This window comes from Bos grunniens, chromosome 27, assembly GCF_055505025.1.
Source record: "Bos grunniens cultivar Pamir isolate PY7600 chromosome 27, Bosgru_T2T1.0, whole genome shotgun sequence".
Lineage (NCBI taxonomy): Eukaryota > Metazoa > Chordata > Mammalia > Artiodactyla > Bovidae > Bos > Bos grunniens.
The window spans coordinates 10,260,063-10,281,284 of record NC_141191.1 but is presented as its reverse complement, the minus strand read 5'-3'; the positions used below and the strand labels follow the sequence as shown (position 1 = coordinate 10,281,284).

Here is a 21,222-nt window from a genome sequence, read left to right as displayed (position 1 = left end):
TCATTCTGGTTTTTGGATGATATTATTTACTATTTTCTTCCAAGCCTTCAAATACTTGTGAGTTATGTTCTGTTCTTAATAGCCTGATAGCTCTTCAGCTGTGTTCTCTTATTAATAGCCCTTTTGTTAAGAGAAGTGGGGCAAACAGAACACTTTAAATTAGATTTCTCACCATATGTCAACATGCTGAGGATTTTCCTTCTGACAGTGAGGACAGAAATATGTCATTCTGTTATTCTCCCCTAAGCGACACACAGTTATTTTGCAGCAACACTGACCACAATTAGGACGCTTGTAAACCTTATAGTGTTTAGAGAGAGCAGATCCCACTTTGCAGCACTAAAAACAAACAAACAAAAAAACATTATGTTATATACAAAACAGTGTTGATATATTCTTGAAAGTCATTTCTAAAAATGATTTGTTAAAAATTTACATATTTTATACATATGTCCTCATAATCTTTCTTTCATCTGAGAAAAAGATATTGACAAGATTCAGCAACATTTGTCAAATAAGATTTGTTTGAAGTAATTAAGCCATTATTTTATAACTTATTAGTATTTAAAATTGCTCTTTGCACGGTTTTTTACCCTCTTATCTAAATAGGATACAAAAGTACTATAATTTAAAATGTCTTTCATGCTTTTAAGGTTTTTATAATTAAAAATAATTATGTGGTTATAAGAAAAAGACTAGATTAGCTTTAAATCTGATTATTTTTAGAACACTGAAGCTGCTCACTTTGTTTCAATAGCCAAAAAATTTATTTCTACAGGGTAAAGCTTAATAAGATCATCTTCTTCGCTGACCTGAAAAGGGACAGTTGTTTTTAATCTTACAGGTTCAATTAAAAAGAAGAAAAATTCAAATGCCATTCTAGCAGCAAACATGTTCCATTTGGCATAAGTTCTATTTCAAAAGACATTGATTATTCTCTGTCACAGTTTTATTCTACTCACATACACATAAAGCTCCTCTAAAGACAATGTTTGGGATTTATATCAGCAGTGTGAAAATTTAAAAGCTCAGAAATACAGCAAATAATAGTACAAGCTGAAAATTAAAAAAACAACCCATAATAATTTAAGCCAAGTATTGAAATACACATCTTAACCTGGGCAGAAAATGGGTAGTTATTTGGAATCATCTTTCCCTAAAAGCACAAGTGGGCATATATAATATTAAAACAGCCACAGATACTTAGGACAGGTATATAAAGCTAAAGACTCATTAACACTTTAGGCCAACTAATGAAGAATCCTAAAATACCTGACTTTGTAACAATAGCAAAAATAAACATTTTCAACATAGAAAATGGAATGTAGAGAAAAAAGGACATATTTATGATAATTTGTTTAAAGATAAAATATGTTTCTGTTTAGTTGCTCAGTCATGTCTGACTCTTTGCAACCCCGCGGACTGTAGCCCACCAGGTTCCTCTGTTCATGGGATTTCCCAGGCATTGGGACTGCCATTGCAAAGGGTTGCTATTCCTTCTCCAGGGGATCTTCCTGACCCATGTCTTCTGCATTGTCAGGCAAATTCTTGATGGGTGAGCTACCAGGGAAGCCCATGCCTATATACACAACTTTCAAAATTTACAGTTTAGTTAGGACTTATTCTCAAAACAGCCTCTGTGTTAAAACAAATATTATCCTATTTTATAGATAAACTAAACCTAAATTAAGTAACCTAAATAATATTAACCACACAAATGTAAGTGGCAAAATGTGACTGAACCAAAGTCTATATTTATCCCAAAGTACTGACTCTCTCTCTAGACTACCTACCTTTTACTTTTATATGCCCAAAATTAGAACATGAGTCTAAGTAACATGCCAACATACCTGTTCCCCAACTTAGTATAAACATAATTTAATGTAATTATAGTTAGTTGGGACTAACCTTTGACCTAAAATTTTAAGATGTTAATTATGCCCACAACATGTCACTTCTTCCCACTGTGCTCCTACGCTCTTACCCTTAGATGGCTACATAGAGCCTTAACATTTTTGGTGTAATTAAAGGGAAATAAGCAACATTTTGAATAGTTGAAAAATGTTTGCTCTTACCCTGTAAAAAAGGATGCTGAAATCACGTATCATTTTCACAAGGTGATGGATCTGTTCATCTGTTAACTGACAAACCTTAAAACAGAAAAACTACTCAGGACAGTTTCATAATTTGTTCATTACTGTAGACAGTAGTACCACTTGCCAGTTCTAAGAGTACTATACATAGATTTGAAATATATGCATCTCTTCTAAAACTCATGTATCTATTTAGTGTTCTTAACAGCATTGACCATTTCAAGCACAGATAAATAAACACCATTCTAGAACTTTTTTACAAAACAGAAATGAACTCAGAGACATAGAAAACAAACCGAAGGGGTATAGCAGCAGGGGTGAGAGTGAGTGTTAGGCCCTCAGCTGTGCCCGACTCTCTGGGATCCCATGACTGTATCCCGCCAGGCTCCTCTGTCTGTGGCATTTCCCAAGCAGGATACTGCAGTGCGTTGCCATTACTTTCTCCAGGGGATCTTCCTGACCCAGTGATCGAACTAGGGTCTCTTGCACCGCAGGCACAAAGGAAGCTGCCAGTGGTGGGGTGGGGGAGATAAATTAGGAGTTTAGGATTAGCAGATACATGCTGCTATATGTACAATAGACAATAAGGTCCTACTGTATAGCACACAGAACTATATTCAGTATCCTGTAATAATATATAGTGGAAAAGATGTTGAAAAAGAATATGTATATATACGTGTGTATAACTGGACATGGTCAAGCAGGAGATGGTAAGAATAAACATCGACATCCTAGGAATCAGCAAACTAAAAAGGACAGGAATGGGCGAATTTAATTCAGATGACCATTATATCTATTACTCTGGGCAAGAATCCCATAGAAGAAATGGAGTAACCATCATAATCAACAAAAGAGTCTGAAATACAGTACTTAGGTGCAACCTCAAAAATGACAGAATGATTTTGGCTCATTTCCAAGGCAAACCATTCAACATCACAGTAATCCAGGTGCCAAAGAAGCTGAAGCTGATCACTGCTATGAAGACATAGAAGACCTCCTAGAAGTAAAACCTAAGAAAGATGTTTTATTCATCATCAGGGATTGGAATCCAAAAGTAGGAAGTCAAGATATACCTAGAGTAACAGGCAAATTTGGCCTTGGAAAACAAAACGAAACAGGGCAAAGGCTAACTGAATTCCGCCAAGAGAATGCACTAGTCATAGCAAATATCCTTTTTTTAACAACACAAGAGACAACGGTACACATGGACATCACCAAATGATCAATACCGAAATCAGATTTATTACATTCTTTGCAGTCGAAGATGGAGAAACTGTATACAGTTAGCGAAAACACGACCTGGAGTTGACTGTGGCTCAGATCATCAGCTTCTCATAGCAAAATTCAGGCTTAAACTAAAGGAAACCAGGAAAAACACTAGGTCAGCCAGGTATGACTTAAATCAAATCCCATATGCATTCACAGTAGAGGTAACAAATAGATTTAGGGGACTAGATCTAGAAGAACTATGGACACAGTTCTGTAATATTGTACAGGAGACGGCAAACAAAACCATCCCAAAGAAAAAGAAAAGCAAGAAGGCAAAGTGGTTATCTGAGGAGACTACAAATAGCAGAAGAACGAAGAGACGTGAAAAGCAAGGGAGAGAGGGACAGGTACATCCAATTAAATGAAGAGTTTCAAAGAATAGCTAGAAGAGACAAGAAGGCCTTCTTCAAGCAACAGTGCTCAATGACAGAAGAAAACAACAAAAGGGGAAAGACCAGAGATCTCTCCAGGAAAACTGGAGACTTCAAGGGAACATTCCGCCCAGAGATGGGCACAATAAAGGAAAAGAATGCTAAAGACCTAGTAGATGCTGAAGAGATCAAGAAGAGATGGAAAGAATACATGGAAGAACTGTATAAAAAAGATCTTAAAGAACTGAAGTACTGCGATGATGTGGTTAGTCACCCAAAGTCAGATGTTCTAGAGTGCGAAGTCAAGTGGGCCTTAAGAAGCACTGGTGCAATAAAGCTACTAAATGCAATGAAACTCTAGCAGAACTATTCAAATCCCTAAAGGACGATGCCGTCAAGGTTTTGCATTCATTATGTCAGCAAATCTGGAAGACTCAGTAGTGGCCACAGGACTGGAAAAGGTCAATCCTCATCCCAATTCCTAAGAAGGGTAGTAACAAAGAATGTGCCAGCCATCAGACAATTGCACTCATCTCCCATGATAGTAAGGTCATGCTTAAAATCTTGCATGCTGGGCTTCAGCATTATGTGAACCAAGAGCTTCCAGATGTCCAAGCTGCGTTTAGAAAAGGAAGAGGAACTAGAGACCAAATTGCCAACATAGCTGGATTATAGAGAAAGCAAGGGAATTTCAGAAAAACATCTATGTATCATTGATTATGCTAAAGCCTTTGACTGTGTGGACCATGACAAACCATGGAAAGCTCTTGCTGCTGCTGCTTCTGCTAAGTCGCTTCAGTCATGTCCGACTCTGTGCAACCCCATAGACGGCAGCCCACCAGGCTCCTCTGTCCCTGGGATTCTCCAAGCAAGAATAAATGGAGTGGGTTGCCATTTCTTTCTCCAATGCAGGAAAGTGAAAAGTGAAAGTGAAGTCGCTCAGTCGTGCCTGACTCTCAGCGACCCCATGGACTGCAGCCTACCAGGCTCCTCCATCCATGGGATTTTCCAGGCAAGAGTGCTGGAGTGGGTGCCACTGCCTTCTCCAATGGGAAGCTCTTAAAGAGATGGTAATAGCAGACCATCTTACCTGCCTCCTGAGAAACCTGTATGCAGGTCAAGAAGCAATGGTTAGAACCTGTATGGAACAACTGATTGGTTCAAGATTGAGAAAGGACTACAACAGGGCTGTCTGCTCTCACCTGCTTCTTTAATCTGTATGCTGAGCACATCATGAGACATGCCAGGCTGGATGAGTTACAAGCTGGAATCAAGTTAGGAAGGAGAAACATCAACAACGTCACATGTGCAGATGACACCACTCTAAAGGGAGAAAGCAAAGAGGAACTAAAGAGCCTCTTGATGAGGGTGAAGGAAGAGAGTGAAAGAGCCGGCTTAAGACTAAATACTAAAAAAAACTAAGATCAGGGCTTCAAGCCCCATTACTGCATGGCAAATAGGGAACAGGTGGAAGTAGTGACAAATTTCCTCTTCTTGGGCTCCAAAATCACTGCGGACAGTGACTGCAGCCATGAAATCAGGAGATAACTGCTTCTTGGCAGGAAAGTGAAGATAAACCTAGACAGAGTGTTGAAAAGCAGAGACGTTACTCCACCCGACAAAGGTCCATATAGTCAAGGCTAAGGTCTTCCCAGTGGTCATGTACTGTTGTGAAATCTGAACCATAAAGAAAGCAGAATGCCAAAGAATTGATGCCTTTGAACTGTGGTGTTGAACAAGACTCCTGAAAGTCCCTTGGACAGCAAGGAAATCACACCAATCAATACTAAAGGAAATCAACTCTGAATATTCACTGGAAGGACTAATGCTGAAGCTGAAGCTTCAGTATTTTGGTCATCTGATGTGAACTGATGACTCATTGGAAAAATCCCTGATGCTGGGAAAGATCGAGGGTAGAAGGAGAAGAGGGTGTCAGAGGATGAGATGGCTGAACGGCATCACCGATGCAATGGATATGAACTTGGGCAAACCCCAGGAGGTGGTGAGGGACAGGGAGATCTGGTTGCTGCAGTCCACGGGGTCGCAAAGAGTCGGGCATGACTGGGCGACTGAATAACAACATAACTGAATCACTTTGCTGTACACATGAGACTAACACAACATTGTAAATTAACTATACCTCAACTTTAGAAAAAGTGAAAATTAAAAGAAAAAGAAAAAATACCATTCTTATTTATAAACTTTAATCCTAAGTTCAAGTATTTATTGAATATCTACTTTGTATGGACATCTTCAAAGCCCCAACATTGCCTATCACAGCCACCTTGAAAAGTTTTGCAGGGGATAAAGAGGAAAAGAGAAAAAAAAAAAAAAAGACCACAAAGAAAGAGGGGAGGGAAAAACAAGCAGAGGAGTAGATGACCACCAAAGTCACTGTCAAGTTTTAAAAAGATATGAATTTATAGACATGCATTAATACTAAAGTACTTGTTAATACATGGAAGAACTCAGAAACAGACTTTACTGAAGATTTTTTTTGTGCATAGCCTAGTATAAATCTCCGGGTTCCCCTTGTAGAATTAGTTATCATTTGGCACATGTAGTTTCAACAGCAATTCCAGAACAAATTCTTCCTGATGACTCACTTTTGTTGTGTGTAATGAATACATTTTTACACAATGGAAATAGATTTATCAGTGCCTAAAATCTAAAACTGTTTAATCAACAAAATCCTTCTAAAAGTAAATATTATCTATTTTTTCATTTATTTAAAGCTTAAAACATATGTATTATACTTCTCAAACTCATTTATTTTTTACCACATCTTATGTACTATGTTCAGTCATATCTTAAAATGCTAAACTATACTTTTTCAATCATTATACATATGCTTTTAGGGAACTAATAGCTTACCATTAATTTTTAACCTACAGGCATTATGGGCAAATGATCTCCTACTAGATGAATGGCTGGCTAGATATAGTGATAAAAAATAAATTGCCAGTTTATCAAAGATAATAACAATGCTCTGGATAAAAACACTCAGTTATTTTTTCAAAAGTATTTTCCATAGAGGTCAAGGTGATTTTAAAAAACTCATAAACTCATTCCTGTTATAATTCTGTTTTGTTATTCTGAATTACAGAAATTTGACTAGCTTGTTCCAAGGGTCAAAAAACAAACTGAATCTATAACAATTATTAACTAGTTTCTCTGAAAACTTATTTCCTACTTATTTGGATTGCATAAAACCTACCTGGGAAGAAATCACCTAAAATAAATAGTTATCTTGGGAAATATGTAAAAGATGGTTTAGTTAATAGATACTACTTGGGTCTGGATAAAAGCTCTAATGTAACTTTCTTCCCTGGAAACTAAAATGTATGTATCCTTCCACCTGGATTTGAGTTCTAACCTCTCTGACCTTCTTACAACTTGGCCTATTAATCACCATTTTCTTTTTTTTAACCTCTCCCGCTCTGCCAGTTTCACCCCTCGCCAACATATAAATAAGTTCACATCACTTCAGTTGAAGAACAAGGAAAAAAAAACACCTAAAGACCCAGTTCTTATCCTAACATCTCCCTCTGGCAGTCAAATATTTTCCCTTTGCTCCAATCTAAGCAGAAGGCAATGGCACCCCACTCCAGTACTCTTGCCTGGAAAATCCCATGGACGGAGGAGCCTGATAGGCTGCAGTCCATGGGGTCGCTAGGAGTCGGACATGACTGAGCGACTTCACTTTCACTTTTCACTTTCATGCATTGGAGAAGGAAATGGCAACCCACTCCAGTGTTCTTGCCTGGAGAATCCCAGGGATGGGGGAGCCTGGTGGGCTGCCGTCTCTGGGGTCGCACAGAGTCGGACACGACTGAAGTGACTTAGCAGCAGCAGCAGCAAGTTACCTTAACAATTACTCTAAATTTTGCTTCCATTTCCTCACCAATCACTTATTCTTAGTCTTTGCATCCTGACTTCCAGTCTTACCATTCCATCAAAACAGCATTTTCTAATGTCACAAATAGCTATACTGAGTGAGTGCAGAGTATGAATTTAAAATGCCAGATACTAAGAGAAATTGGTGACCTTAGTTCCTTTATACATTTGCCAGATATTTCTTTAATGCCTTCCATGTGCCAAACACTGTATCTAGACACTCAGATATGTCATTGAACCAAACGGACACTTTCCTCCTAAGAGACTGTATTCTAGCAGAGAACAGATCTTACATACTATATATGTAACAAGTAAACATCAGGCTGTATTTGAAAGTGATCAGTCGTATGGAGAAACAAAAACGAAAAGCAAGTTATAGAAGACTCGGGGGATGAAGTGGGCACAACCAACTTTAAAAAGAGTGGCCAGGGTTGGCCTCACAGAGAAGCTGACAATGGGCAAACATGCCCTGACGTCTGTTGGGGAGAGTGTGCTACTGACATTCTCTCCAAACATGTCAGGCCAAATTTAAGTGTTCCTCGTCGAGCCCTTCACAATATTTAAAAATATAAAATTATTTAAAAAATACTTAAAACCTACTTTGACAGAGGGATGGAAACCACTGTCAAAGAGAGCTTCATTTTTGATGATGTTTCCCACCCCAGGCAACACTTTCTGATCCATTAGCACGTCACATAGCATCCGTCCTTTCTGCTTTTTCACTTCACTTTCTGCTCTGGAGAAACTAAATCTAGGGGAACACACATCTAATTCTTCCATCACTCTTATTCTCTGTTGGCTTTCTGTTGAGTTTCTAAAGAAAGGAATAGACAACACATTAATCATGGGCCTGGTTACAATCCACAGAGTGTCATTTTAAATGAGCTTGATATAAACCCTTCACATTAACCAGCATAGAAAAGTTCTATAGCCAAACAATGAAGATCCTATCAAACTATGTTATTTGAAGGCTCTTTTAAATAACTTTTTAAAGTTATAAACCACTTTTTAAAAATTTGTGTTTATTTTTTTCATTTCCACATGTGACATCCCAAACCCAACTGCAGAGCCAACTTTGCAGTTTTGCAGCAGAAGCATTTTCTAACTTAATTTTTTACCTGATTTCTACTGATGAGTCAAAGAAACAAATCAGATCTTTGGTGAGCTGTACTTCAAAAACAGGAGAAACTCCATTCTTATTTTTAGACTCAAGTGGATTAATCACGAGGGAGCCTTTCATTCCAAAATGAATCCTGGAACAAAATCAAACCCATTTTTGAGCAGCAGAAAGTATATTGTGCATTAAACTTTTGTTTCTTCATTTATTGAAATATAAGCAAATACCAGTCACAATAAACACTCAAGGGCACAAAATGATAGCTAATAGCACATATTTTTTTTGTTGTTGTTAATGGTTTTGCATCCTTATAAAACAAGATATGGCAATCATTTTTTCAACCCACAAATAAAATAACTTCCTAGAGAAATAATAAGACCCTGACAATAATCCCAAGAAAACATCCCCCTGTTCTCTTTTCTTGTCAGATGAAGTATCTTTTTTATTCACACAACAGTCTACTGTTTTCTCAGCCTTTTCTGAGATTCAAAGGCTTGGGGTGAGATAAGGCTAAATTTAAATTGCCTACAGTTGGTGTTTTTATGAATTCTACAAAGCCATGAACACTCACATTTCTTAGTTCTAGCCACAGTGGATTGGAAATGTTCCCATTCCAAAATGAGATCTATAGCTTAAGACACTTATTCTTTTTTAACCCCCTCCCCTGCTTTGGGACAACACAATGAAACAATTTTTTACAAAATCTTTCAGATCAAAAGAAAAGAGAACAAGTCAAAATACCATTGTCTTAAATTCTTTTAGATTCCTTCTACCTTCATATGTATTGGGAAGAGGGGATTTATAAATATTTACAGTTAACTTGAAAGCCATAGTGCAGTGATGAAAAATTCATAGTCTTTCAGTTTTTATAGGATTGATTAGTATGTCCAGTTAAAAAATAAAGAAAAAAAGTGGTTCTATGAGACTTCTGATGATGAAGATCAGAAATGATTCTCAAGATGAAATATTGTGTCCTGCCTTTCAAATCCTTCTCCTTATAGCTTTGTTGAGTTAATAAATATGGCTTTTTTGGCAGCAAATGTTACCGCTCTATGCTTCTAATTCCAAAGCACCATGTTACAGTATTGTACAAGGTTAACCAATCTAACTTTAAAAATGTGGGTTTTAAACTCTGTGTGCCCTACTATCAATCATATATGCATTTTACATGCCCCATAGTTCTTGACAGGAAAAATGTGTGCCTGTAAGTACTCTATAATTTAGCTTATGGAGGTTCAACCCCAGTGAAAGGTGTACAACTGTCATGCCCAGAAGCCATCATACCTAAAATCTTTTCAGCTGCATGGCTCATAAAGTGGATTCTAAATCATTTTCTATAATGAAACTGCATCCACATATAAAATCTCAAAGGTTAAGACCCAATTCAAAGGCAGGAGTAGTCTCAGTAAGAACCCTGGATCAAATACACATACGTATACCTTTTTTTGGTCTTACGAATCTATTTAGGGAGAAATGTGCATAAAAATAACTTCTTATAAACAAATTTTAGTTAATTTTTATGAAATAGCAAACTGTTGTGATAACCACACCCCACGAAAACAAATTTTGTTTATTGTTACATACCCTTTGTCTAAAACTAAGAAAAACTTAACAGTATCATGAAAATTTTGAAGGCATAGTAAATACCTGTACTGTTACTACAATCATCATACTGATGTCTTATAAACTAGGACATATATCCTTATTGTATTTGCATTCAAGAGTCAGATTCGTTTTCAAGATTCCTCATTGTTATCAACCCAGTTTAGGAAAATTTGATTAGATCGTTATTTCTTGACATCTCAAGTTCCCTCCACCCCAATCCAACTGGTTTCTTGAGCTCATTCACTGTGCCTAACATGACTGCCTGCCCACAGTGGGCTCCAGGCCCCACCAGGGGCAGTCTCTGTCCCTTCCTCTGATCCCACACTTTTGACACAGTTGATTCAGGAATGGACACCTGAGTCAAGCTGGATTCATCAGAGTTCTCCTGACAAACTTATTTGGGACAGAGAGAGATCAGTTTCTTGTTAGGACTGGGAGACCTGGGAGATGGGAGCTGTCTGTGATATTACTGACAGGGCACTGGGCACCAGAAAAGCCAAAGGAGGCCTGTCTGCACAGACACAGACTGTAGAGAATTTCAGAGGAAGAGAATCACGGAATGCAGAGTCCTCATAGCATTTAGTCTTTGCTTCCAGTTCTACCTCAAGGCTGACTCCATTATCTTCAGGTATTAAAAGACACTCATATTCTGATAACAGATAATTATTAAAATTGTTTAAATTGACCTGCTGCAACTTACAACCAACATTTTAATATGAAAATTGTGTCCAAACTAAAAGCTGAAGTGATAGTAAGAAAATTGTATATTTTCTCCAGTTACACATAAAACCATTACGGTAACTAAAATAGAAAATAAGTTACTGCTTCAAAACCTTATTTTTCACGAATTAAGAACTTGCAGATGTACAAGCTGGATTTAGAAAAGGCAGAAGACCTAGAGATCAAATTGCCAACATTTGTTAGATTATAGAAAAAGAAAGATAATTTCAGAAAAACATCTACTTCTGCTTCATTGACTATGCTAAAGCCTCTGACTGTGTGGATCACAACAAACTATGGAAAATTCTTAAAGAGATAAGAATACAAGACGACCTGATCTGCCTCCTGTGAAACCTGTATGCAGGTCAAGAAGCAACAGTTAGAATCAGACATGGAACAACTGACTGGTTCAAAATGGAGAAAGGGGTACATCAAGGCTGTATACTGTCATCCCGCTTATTTAACTTACATTCAGAGTACATCATGAGAAATGCTGGGCTGTATGACTCACAAGCTGGAATCAAGATTGCTGGGAGAAATATCACCAACTTCAGATATGCAGATGATACCACCCTAATGGCAGAAAGTAAAGAGGAACTAAGAGGCTCCTGATGAAGGTTAAAGAGGAGAGTGAAAAGGCTGGCTTAAAACTCAACAATCAAAAAACTAAGATCATGGAATCTAGTTCTATCCCTTCATGGCAAATAGAAAGGGGAATAATGGAAACAGTGGAAAATTTTATTTTTGGGGGTTCTTAAATCACTGCAGACAGTGATTGCACCATGAAATCAAAAGATGCTTAAACCTACGCAGCATATTAAAAAGCAGAGACATCATTTTGCCATCAAAGGTCCGTATAGTCAAAGCGACGGTTCTTCCAGTAATTATGTGTATGGATGTGAGAACTGGACCATAAAGAAGGCTGAGCACCGAAGAATTAAGGCTTTTGAACTGCAGTGTTGGAGAAAACTCTTGAGAGTCCCGTGGACTGCAAGGAGATCAAACCAGTCAATCCTAAAGGAAATCAACCCAGAATATTCACTGGAAGGACTGATCCTAAAGCTCAAACTCGAATACTTTGACCACCTGATGGGAACAGCTGACTCACTGGAAAAGATCTTGATGCTGGGAAATACTGAGGGCAGGAGGAGAAGGGGATTAACAGGATGAGATGGTTGGATGGCATCACTGACTCAATGCACATGAATCTGAGCAAACTTTGGGAGATAGTGAAGGACAGGGAAGCTTGGCTTGCTGTAAGTCCACGGGATCGCAGAGCCAGACACAACTTGGCAACTGAACAACAACCCATAGATACTTTAATGATCAGGTTTCTTAGATTGCAAGTGACAGAGACTCAGCTCAAAAAGTTTAGGCATTAAGGGATATTTGGTAGCTCATGGGTCTTCCCACGTGGCTTAGACGGTAAAGCGTCTGCCTACAATGCGGGAGACCTGGTTTCAATCCCTGGGTTGGGAAGATCTCCTGGAGAAGGAAATGTCAACCCACTCCAGTATTCTTGCCTGGAAAATCCCATGGATGGAGGAGCCTGGTAGGCTACAGTCCATGGGGTCACAGAGTCGGACACAACTGAGCAACTTTCTTTCACTTTTTACTTTCATGGCTCTTAGGAAGGCTGAAGAATCAAAGTGCAGGAAAGCTGGATCTTAGGGACAGAGGGAATAAGGGATGAAGATGCCTTGGGGACTCTCTGTTTTACAGAGACTGGCTGTATCTTCCATCACCTTGTCTTTCTGGACAAGCTAGTGGCCACATACAAGTCCTAAGACCTCGCATCCCAGCTTCCCTCCATCACAGAAGCTAACTCTCCTCAGCTCCACCGGAGAAAGTTCACAAAAGAAGTCAGATTGACCCAATCAATTGTGATAGGAAAGAAATGCTAAATTCAACTTGAACTCTCCAGTTATTGTGACCAGATAACCAGTTTCCAGAAGAAATGCTGTCCCCAAAAGTTAAGAGGGCAGACTGGACAAACAGAAGGTATTTACTACTCTAAAGTGTAAAATCTGGAGTCGTCCTTATCACACTCCAACTTTTCCTAACATGTTATGTAACAGATTACAAAGCTACGTTTAAGATGTAAAACCCTCTTATATGCAGCATATCATGGATTCCTTAAAGATTTTCCAGCAAGCTAAAAAAACTGTCACATTATCTTTTGCATTTCTCCAATAAATTACTAAATTACAAAACTGATAATGCGTAATGCTTCACTAAAACGGCAAAACATCCAAAGTATTTCAGATACAGGTTTTGGTCTCTGAGTATGTATGTAACTATTATTGTATGTATGTATGTATGTAATAATTATTCATATAAACCACAAGTTAGAAATAGCAAATTCTTTTTGGAAAAGATACCCATTTAAAAATATATTTACATACAGGTTAATCCACAATATAAGCTGTATCATTTTGATTGAAAATAGCGGCCTGAAGGGTAGGTGAATAGATTTACAGATACACACACACACAGCATCGGCAATATATGCACCCACAGTTAGTAGATATTCTATTCAGTAGTGGGATTGTGAAAGTGTACATTTATTCTTATTTGTTCATTATCCTTAGTTTGCTCTAATGAGTATTTGATACATTATTTAACAAAAAGTTAAACATGACTTTTTTTGTTACATATTAAAAGCTTCTAAAAAGTGTTTAGAAAGAGTATATGTATTAATCACACATAACACAACTGTGCTCCTAAAATGAATGTATGTTAAATCATTTTTATTATTTTCTGGTACTGTTCCAAGTGCTTGAGCACTTAGATACATCTTTTAGCAACAGAAATAGTATCTAATTTGTACCTTTCTGAAGGTACAGAGGCCTAGGCCTGTATTTTACTTTGATAACAAATGACTCCCAGGAAGACTCACAGCCTGACCTATAAGATGCATCAAAATCCAAGGGCAGTTTTAATTGTGAGATGCTGCCTATGGAGGGAATACTGTAAGTGATCATTAAGCACGTTTCTAGCTATGGGCTTTCGAAAGAGCAGACCAGCCTGGTGAGGAGAAAACAGGTCAGAAGTGAAGACAATGTTCCTATCTCACACTCACAGACGTGCAGCCTCACACAGGATCCCATTTCTCTGACACAGTCATCCATCCTCCTGAGCAGCTTAAGTCAGGAGAGCATTTCTGTAACTTGTGCTAAACTGCGAAAGGGAATACAGTTGAATTTAGGTTGCTTACTCCATATTCAAATAGCTGATCTGCCAATGACCTTGAATTGTCACATTAAATAGTATTTGAGGCTGCAGAAACTGCAAAGAAATAGGGACCATGCTGCTCCTCATCCATAAGCTGAGACGCATACCTGCCAGGGATGGTACCATGTCACTGGATTTGAGGAAACAACTGCACTGGTTGAGAACTTCAGTGGACACCTACGGACAGCCTTTCACTGAGAAATGATTCCCCTTATCAGTCTAGGGGAGAAGACATGATAAAAACCTCCCTCTCATTCTACAGAAATAAATCTGCACCTCACACCAGAGAATCAATAACATATCAATGTTTTCAACTATCTCACATGGATCCCATTGCGTCCTTCTCTGTTCACAACAAAGAATTTTCAATCACATCAATCAATCTACTACCACAACAATGCAGCCTGCTCCTACATGAACTGAGGGGTTATGTGATGTTATCAATTCCAGAGGAAGAAAAACCATGAAGGGACAGTGCTCTCCAAGGACAGCAGCTGCTGACAATTCGAGAACAACACGTCAAAGGAAAAGCAACTAGGTAAACTCTGAGGTACTCAAAACAAGCAAAAGATGAGATGCAATAAGTAACAATCATGTAGTCATATTATCTATGACACTATTCATCTTCACGGGGTCCAACAGCAGAACTTTCAAGAGGGTGAAAACTGTTTAACATCTAAAAGAAAAATTTTTTAAAGTTTAAAGTTTACAGTTTGTGATAGCTTAGGCTAAACTCCAAGAAGACAAAATTGACAGACGTATTATTTCATAGGACTTTTTCATATTTTTTGCAAAAAACCAGATAGGTGACTACATACATTTCAACACCTTTATCACTAAGTCAACCTGTAAGTTAGCAACTAATTTCCATAAGCACTGTAAAACAGCAGAGAACCAGTTACTTCTGTGGAAAGTTTTTGAAATGTATAAGTAAGCTTCCATTTCTGTACAAGCCTTTGGAGAAAGAAGGAAGAGAGAAAAATATACAAATCTGGAGAGACATTCAAATCAAACTAGGAGGTGTCATAAAGAAAATGATGTCACTAATGCAACAAACATTTGGTAAAAACAAGAGGGGGAAAGGGCACCACAGGGAGTTTGGAGATGAGCGAAACAGAGATGCGTTGTTCTAACAACCTTTGGGAAACCTTGCCAGACTTTTTTTTTTTTTTAAGAAATAAATTGACTAGCTCTCCAAGTAATGATGACATCACACTTTATTCTACTTGCTGCTTTCCACGATAATTTCAAAAATTTCAATCTCTTGTAGTAGAGCTCTCTTAAAAGTGGAGTACTTTCTCTGTGATTAAATGTGACATGTAGCAAACCGCAAGAAAAGCCTTCTGCAGATCTTTAAACATAGAGAGGTCAGAGGTATTGTACAGGTTTATCTTACCGTAAAGCTTTTGGCCCAAAGTACATGAAGAGCTCCTTCCCCAAAGTTTCCACACCACTGTAACCATGTCCATTAAACAGTCTTAAGAAATCCTGACTGGAATTTTTATTATTATTCAGTGCAGCAGCCTAGGAGAAAATACACATGTGTAAACACACAAACTTGAAACAAAAATCGTAATTTAAATCTTAACATTTTTATATTACTCCATGCTCAGGTGCATCCCAATGAGAAGAATCATCTCCAATAAGTCGAGTAATGTAAACAGCTGTTTACATATATTTTGTTAAATTACTAGGCAGTTATTTACAGAGAGAGAGGCCACAAGAAAAAAAAATTAAGTGGAAAAAAAAGTCATTGGCACAGAATCAAAATGAATTTCTCCCAGGACTATACTGCTCTGTGCATGTGAAAATAAGGCACAGGGAAATGACATGAATGTTTTAAAGTTAAAAACTAGGGCACAGAGTCTTTCATTTCCAAAGTACAGCCAAGGTCCTTGGAAAAGCATTCAGATAAAAACATCTAAATGTGGTAAAGAATAAAATAGGTAAAGAATATAGGTAAATAGTATATTTTGGTAAAGAATAAATTTTGACCTGTGATGATGGACTCATAAACCAGTAAGGAAGAAAAAGAGGGCAAAAGCCAAGTAAAAGTGAGAGAGAACCCCAAAAGTAAGGAGCCAGATTTTATCAGAAAGGCATTTACTGGACATTAAGACATGAGACCTCTGGTTTTCATGGCTCTGTGGGACATAGAGGGTCAGAAGTGGAGTCCAGATCCCCCTGGGGAGGGGACTCTGACTGCAGAGCTGCTCCTCTCCTGCTCCCCAACTGTAATGTTCAGAATAAAGGAAAAAGAAACCCAGTACACCTTCCCCCATCAGCATGGAAACCAAACAACATATTGGTAGAATTACAACATATATACTGAACATTATAAAAAGGACCAAGGTAATTACAGATGTAAAATATCAGGACTCCTGTGGGTGAAGGGAAGGAATGCATTGAGTTTACATATACCTCAGAAGCCATGTCAACTAACCATTTTATTTTTTAAAGAAATAAATTGACTAGCCTTCAAAGTAAAAATGCATAATGACAGAGAAAGTGATGACAGATATAAAGCTTTTTTCAGAAGCTGAGCAGTATGTATGCTGTGATTATAAAACTATAAAACAGTTCAGATACTGTCTATGAACAAAAGGAGACAGTATGTCACTAGAGAAGAGTGGAGAAATAACTCCAGAAACAATGAAGAGACAGAGTCAAAACAAAAACAACGCCCAGTTGTGGATGTGACCGGTGATGGAAGTAAAGTCCGATGTCGTAAAGAACAATGTTGCATAGAATCTGGAATGTTAGGTCCATGAATCAAGGTAAATGGAAGTGATCAAACAGAAGATGGCAAGCGTGAACCTGGACATTTTAGGAATCAGTGAACTAAAATGAACTTGAATGGGTGAATTTAATTCAGATGACCAGTATATCTATTATGGTAGGCAAGAATCCCTCAGAAGAAATAGAGTAGCCCTCAAAGTCAACAAAAGAGTCCAAAATGCAGAACTTGGGTGCACTCTCAAAAAACAACAAAATGATCTGCTTGTTTTCCAAGGCAAACCACTCAATAACACAGTAATCCAAGGCTATGCCCCAACCAGTAATGCTGAAGAAGCTGAAGCTGAACGGTTCTATGATGATCGACAAGGCCTTCTAGAACTAACACCAAAAGAAGATGACCTTTTTATTATAGGGGACTAGAATGCAAAAGTACAAAGTCAAGAGATACCTGGAGTAACAGATAAGTTTGGGCTTGGAGTACAAAATGAAGTAGGGTAAAGACTGCTAGAGTTTTGCCAAGAGAACACACTGATCATAGCAAACACCATCTTCCAACAAAACAACAGACAACTCTACACATGGACATCATTGACCAGATGGTCAATACCCAAATCAAACTGATTACATTCTTTGCAGCCAAAGATGGAGAAGCTCTACACAGTCAGTAAAAATAAGACTGAGAGCCGACTGTAGCTCAGATCATGAACTCCTTATTGCCAAATTCAGACTTAAATTGAAGAAAGTAGGGGGAACCACTAGACCATTCAGGTATGACCTAAATCAAATCCCTTAGGATTATACAGTGCAAGTGACAAATAGATTCAAGAGATTAGATCTGATAGACAGAGTGTCTGAAGAACTATGGACAGAGATTCATGACATTTTACAGAAGGGAGGGATCAAGACCATCCCTAAGAAAAGGAAATGAAAAAAGGCAAAATGGTTGACTGAGGAGGCCTTACAAATATCTGAGAAAAGAAGAGAAGCTAAAGACAAAGGAGCAAAGGAAAGATACACCCATCTGAATGCAGAGTTCCAAAGAATAGCAAGGAGAGATAAGACAGCCTTCCTCAGTGATCAATGCAAAGAAATAGAGGAAAACAACAGAATGGGAAAAACTAGAGATCTTTTCAAGAAAATTTGAGATATCAAGGGAACACTTCATGCAAAGATGGGAACAATAAAGAACAGAAGCAGTATGGACCTAACAGAAGCAGAAGATATTAAGGAATGGTATCAAGAATACACAGAAGAACTATACAAAAAAGATCTTAATGACCTATATAACCACAATGGTGTGATCACTCACCTAGAGCCAGACATCCTGGAGTCTCACGTCAAGTGGCCCTTAGGAAGCATCACCATAAACAAAGCTAGTAGAGGTGATGGAATTCCAGCTGAGCTATTTCAAATCCTAAAAGATGATGCCATCAAAGTGCTGCACTCAATATGCCAGCAAATTTGGAAAACTCAGCAGTGGCCACAGGACTGGAAAAAGTCAGTTTTCATTCCAATCCCAAAGAAACGCAATGCCAAAGAATGCTCAAAGTACCACACAATTGCACTCATCTCACTCGCTAGTAAAGTAATGCTCAAAATTCTCCAAGCCAGGTTTCAGCAACACGTGAACCGAGAACTTCCAGATGTTCTGCTGCTGCTACGTCGCTTTAGTCGTGTCCGACTCTGTGCGACCCCAGAGACAGCAGCCCACCAGGCTCCACCGTCCCTGGGATTCTCCAGGCAAGAACACTGGAGTGGGTTGCCATTTCCTTCTCCAATGCATAAAAGTGAAAAGTGAAAGTGAAGTTGCTCAGTCGTGTCTGACTCTAGCGACCCCATGGACTTCAGCCTACCAGGCTCCTCCGTCCATGGGATTTTCTAGGCAAAAGTACTGGAGCGGAGTGACATTGCTTTCTCCGTCCAGATGTTCAAACCTCCTTAGAAAAGGAAGAGGAACAAGAGATCAAATTGCCTGCCAACATCCTTTGGATCATAGAAAAACCAAGAGAGTTCCAGAAAAACATCTACTTCTGCTTCATTGACTATGCCAAAGCCTCTGACTGTGTGGATCACGACAAACTGTGCAAATTCTTAAAGAGATGGTGATACCAAACCACTTTACCTGACTCCTGAGAAATCTGTAGTAGGTCAAGAAACAAGTTAGAACCAGACATGGAACAAGAGACTAATTCCAAATTGGGAAAGGAGTACCTCAAGGTTGTACACTGTCACCCTGCTTATTTAACTTCTATGCAGAGTACATCATGTGAAATGCTGGGCTGGATGAAGTATAAGCTGGAATCAAGACTATGGGAGAAATATCAATAACCTCAGATATGCAGATGATACCACTCTAGGGGCAGAAAGCAAAGAGGAACTGAACAGCCTCTTGATGAAAGTGAAGAGGAGAGTGGAAAAGTTGGCTTAAAGCTCAACATTCACAAAACTAAGATTATGGCATCCAGTTCCATCACTTCATGGCAAATCGATTGGGAAACAGTGGAAACAGTGACAGACTTTATTTTCTTGGGCTCCAAAATCATTGCAGATGGTGACTGCAGCAATGAAATTAAAAGACGCCTGCTCCTTGGAAGAAAAGTTATGAGCAACCTAGATAGCATATTAAAAAGCAGAGACATTACTTTGCAACAAAGGTCATCTAGTCAAACTTATGGTTTTTCCAGTAATCATGTATGGATGTGAGACCCGGACCAAAAAGAAAGCTGAGCGCTAAAGAACTGATGCTTTTGAACTGTGGTGTTGGAGAAGACTCTTGAGAGTCCCTTGGACTGCAAGGAGATCCAACCAGTCCATCCTAAGGGAAATCAGTCCTGTGGAAGGACTGATGTTGAAGCTGAAACTCCAATACTTTGGCCACCTGATGTGAAGAACTGACTCATTTGAAAAGACCCTGATGCTGGCAAAGATTGAAGGCAGGAGGAGAAGGGGACGACAGGATGAGATGTTTGGATGGCATCACTAACTCAATGGACATGAGTCTGACCAAGTTCCAGGAGTTGGTGATGGACAGGGAAGCCTGGGGTGTTGCATTCCATGGGATCACAAAGAGTTGGATAAACTCTAGCACCAGTCAGTGGTTATGAAGTACTGGCACAGCAAGCCTGAGTACTCAGTGAGGGAAAAACATTGTTTCACATTTGCCTTATTTTTATAAATAAATCACTTAGAACCCTAAACTGAGAAGCACCAAGAATTTGATATTTTTCTACTGAATAAGACTTTTTGCTGTCTCTTGCATACACTTCAAACCAAGTGTAGATTACAACAGTAGTTTTGAGGTGGGTTTCCATGACAACCAATTAGTATTTAAAAATTCTCATAAATTAGCCCAGAGACTTTGAAGATGATGATTAATAGAGCAGATATAGATCAGTTTTGAATAACCTTTGCCTCAACATAGACTAGGTTTTATATTTTTCAGGATTTTGGCCATAACGTCTTATGACCTTTTAAACCTTCCTTTTCTAAATTAATGGTTCAGGGGCCTGTGTGTCTGTCACTCTAGAGCCAACAGCCTCTTATCTCTCCCAGTATCCTTTACTAGCAACTGGTTTTAACCATGTCCTCTGAAGTCCTCTGACTTTTGTTCGGGTTCCCAGTGAAGAAGGCTGGTGGGAATCTGGCCCTGGTTCACACGCACAGCCCTGGACACCACAGCAGCATCCCCCACTTTTTGGTTAGGAGATAATGTGCTATGACTGTCACCCCAGTGTTTGCATCTTCTTTAAGCTTTACAAGTTAAATCTAAAACCCATCATCTATCCCATATGCAGGAAAAGGTCACCATGCCAGTCCGCACACCCTTCGCCCTGCCTTGAACCTAGGATACTTCCTTTCTGGGACATACGGAACCCTCACAGCCTGCGCTTGATTCCCTCGTGAGGGAGTCTCTCCCTGTTCCAGGTTGAGTGCACATCCCTATGTTTCCCTAAGCACCTGTGTGCACCATGACCCCAGTGTTCAGACCTCCTGTTCTCTCCTTGATCTGGCTTTACCAAGTTCTGTAATGGCTCCTGGCAGAGACAGAGACGATAACCTTGAAATAGACAGTGGTGTTACCATACCTAATAAAATAGTAAATGGGTCCCTAATGTCTCCCTGGACGGAGAAGGCAATGGCACCCCACTCCAGTACTCTTGCCTGGAAAATCCCATGG

At 38.8% G+C, this 21,222-nt stretch overlaps 1 protein-coding gene across 5 annotated transcripts in view; it reads right to left on the bottom strand.

The window, feature by feature from the left end:
- The window catches only part of NEIL3 (nei like DNA glycosylase 3), a 46,305-nt gene that overhangs the window by 15,294 nt on the left and 9,789 nt on the right, over window positions 1–21,222 (bottom strand). For 2 of the 5 annotated variants that reach the window (XM_086381060.1, XM_086381062.1), the window contains exons 2-6: window positions 15,703–15,830; window positions 8,749–8,883; window positions 8,231–8,444; window positions 2,076–2,165; window positions 173–339 (exon numbers count right to left, since the gene is read on the bottom strand). In XM_086381060.1, the coding sequence (XP_086237186.1) occupies window positions 173–339; window positions 2,076–2,165; window positions 8,231–8,444; window positions 8,749–8,883; window positions 15,703–15,830 (734 nt within the window). The remainder of the gene's footprint in view (window positions 1–172; window positions 340–2,075; window positions 2,166–8,230; window positions 8,445–8,748; window positions 8,884–15,702; window positions 15,831–21,222) is intronic. The other 3 variants (XM_086381061.1, XM_086381063.1, XM_086381064.1) reach the window with 2 other exon arrangements.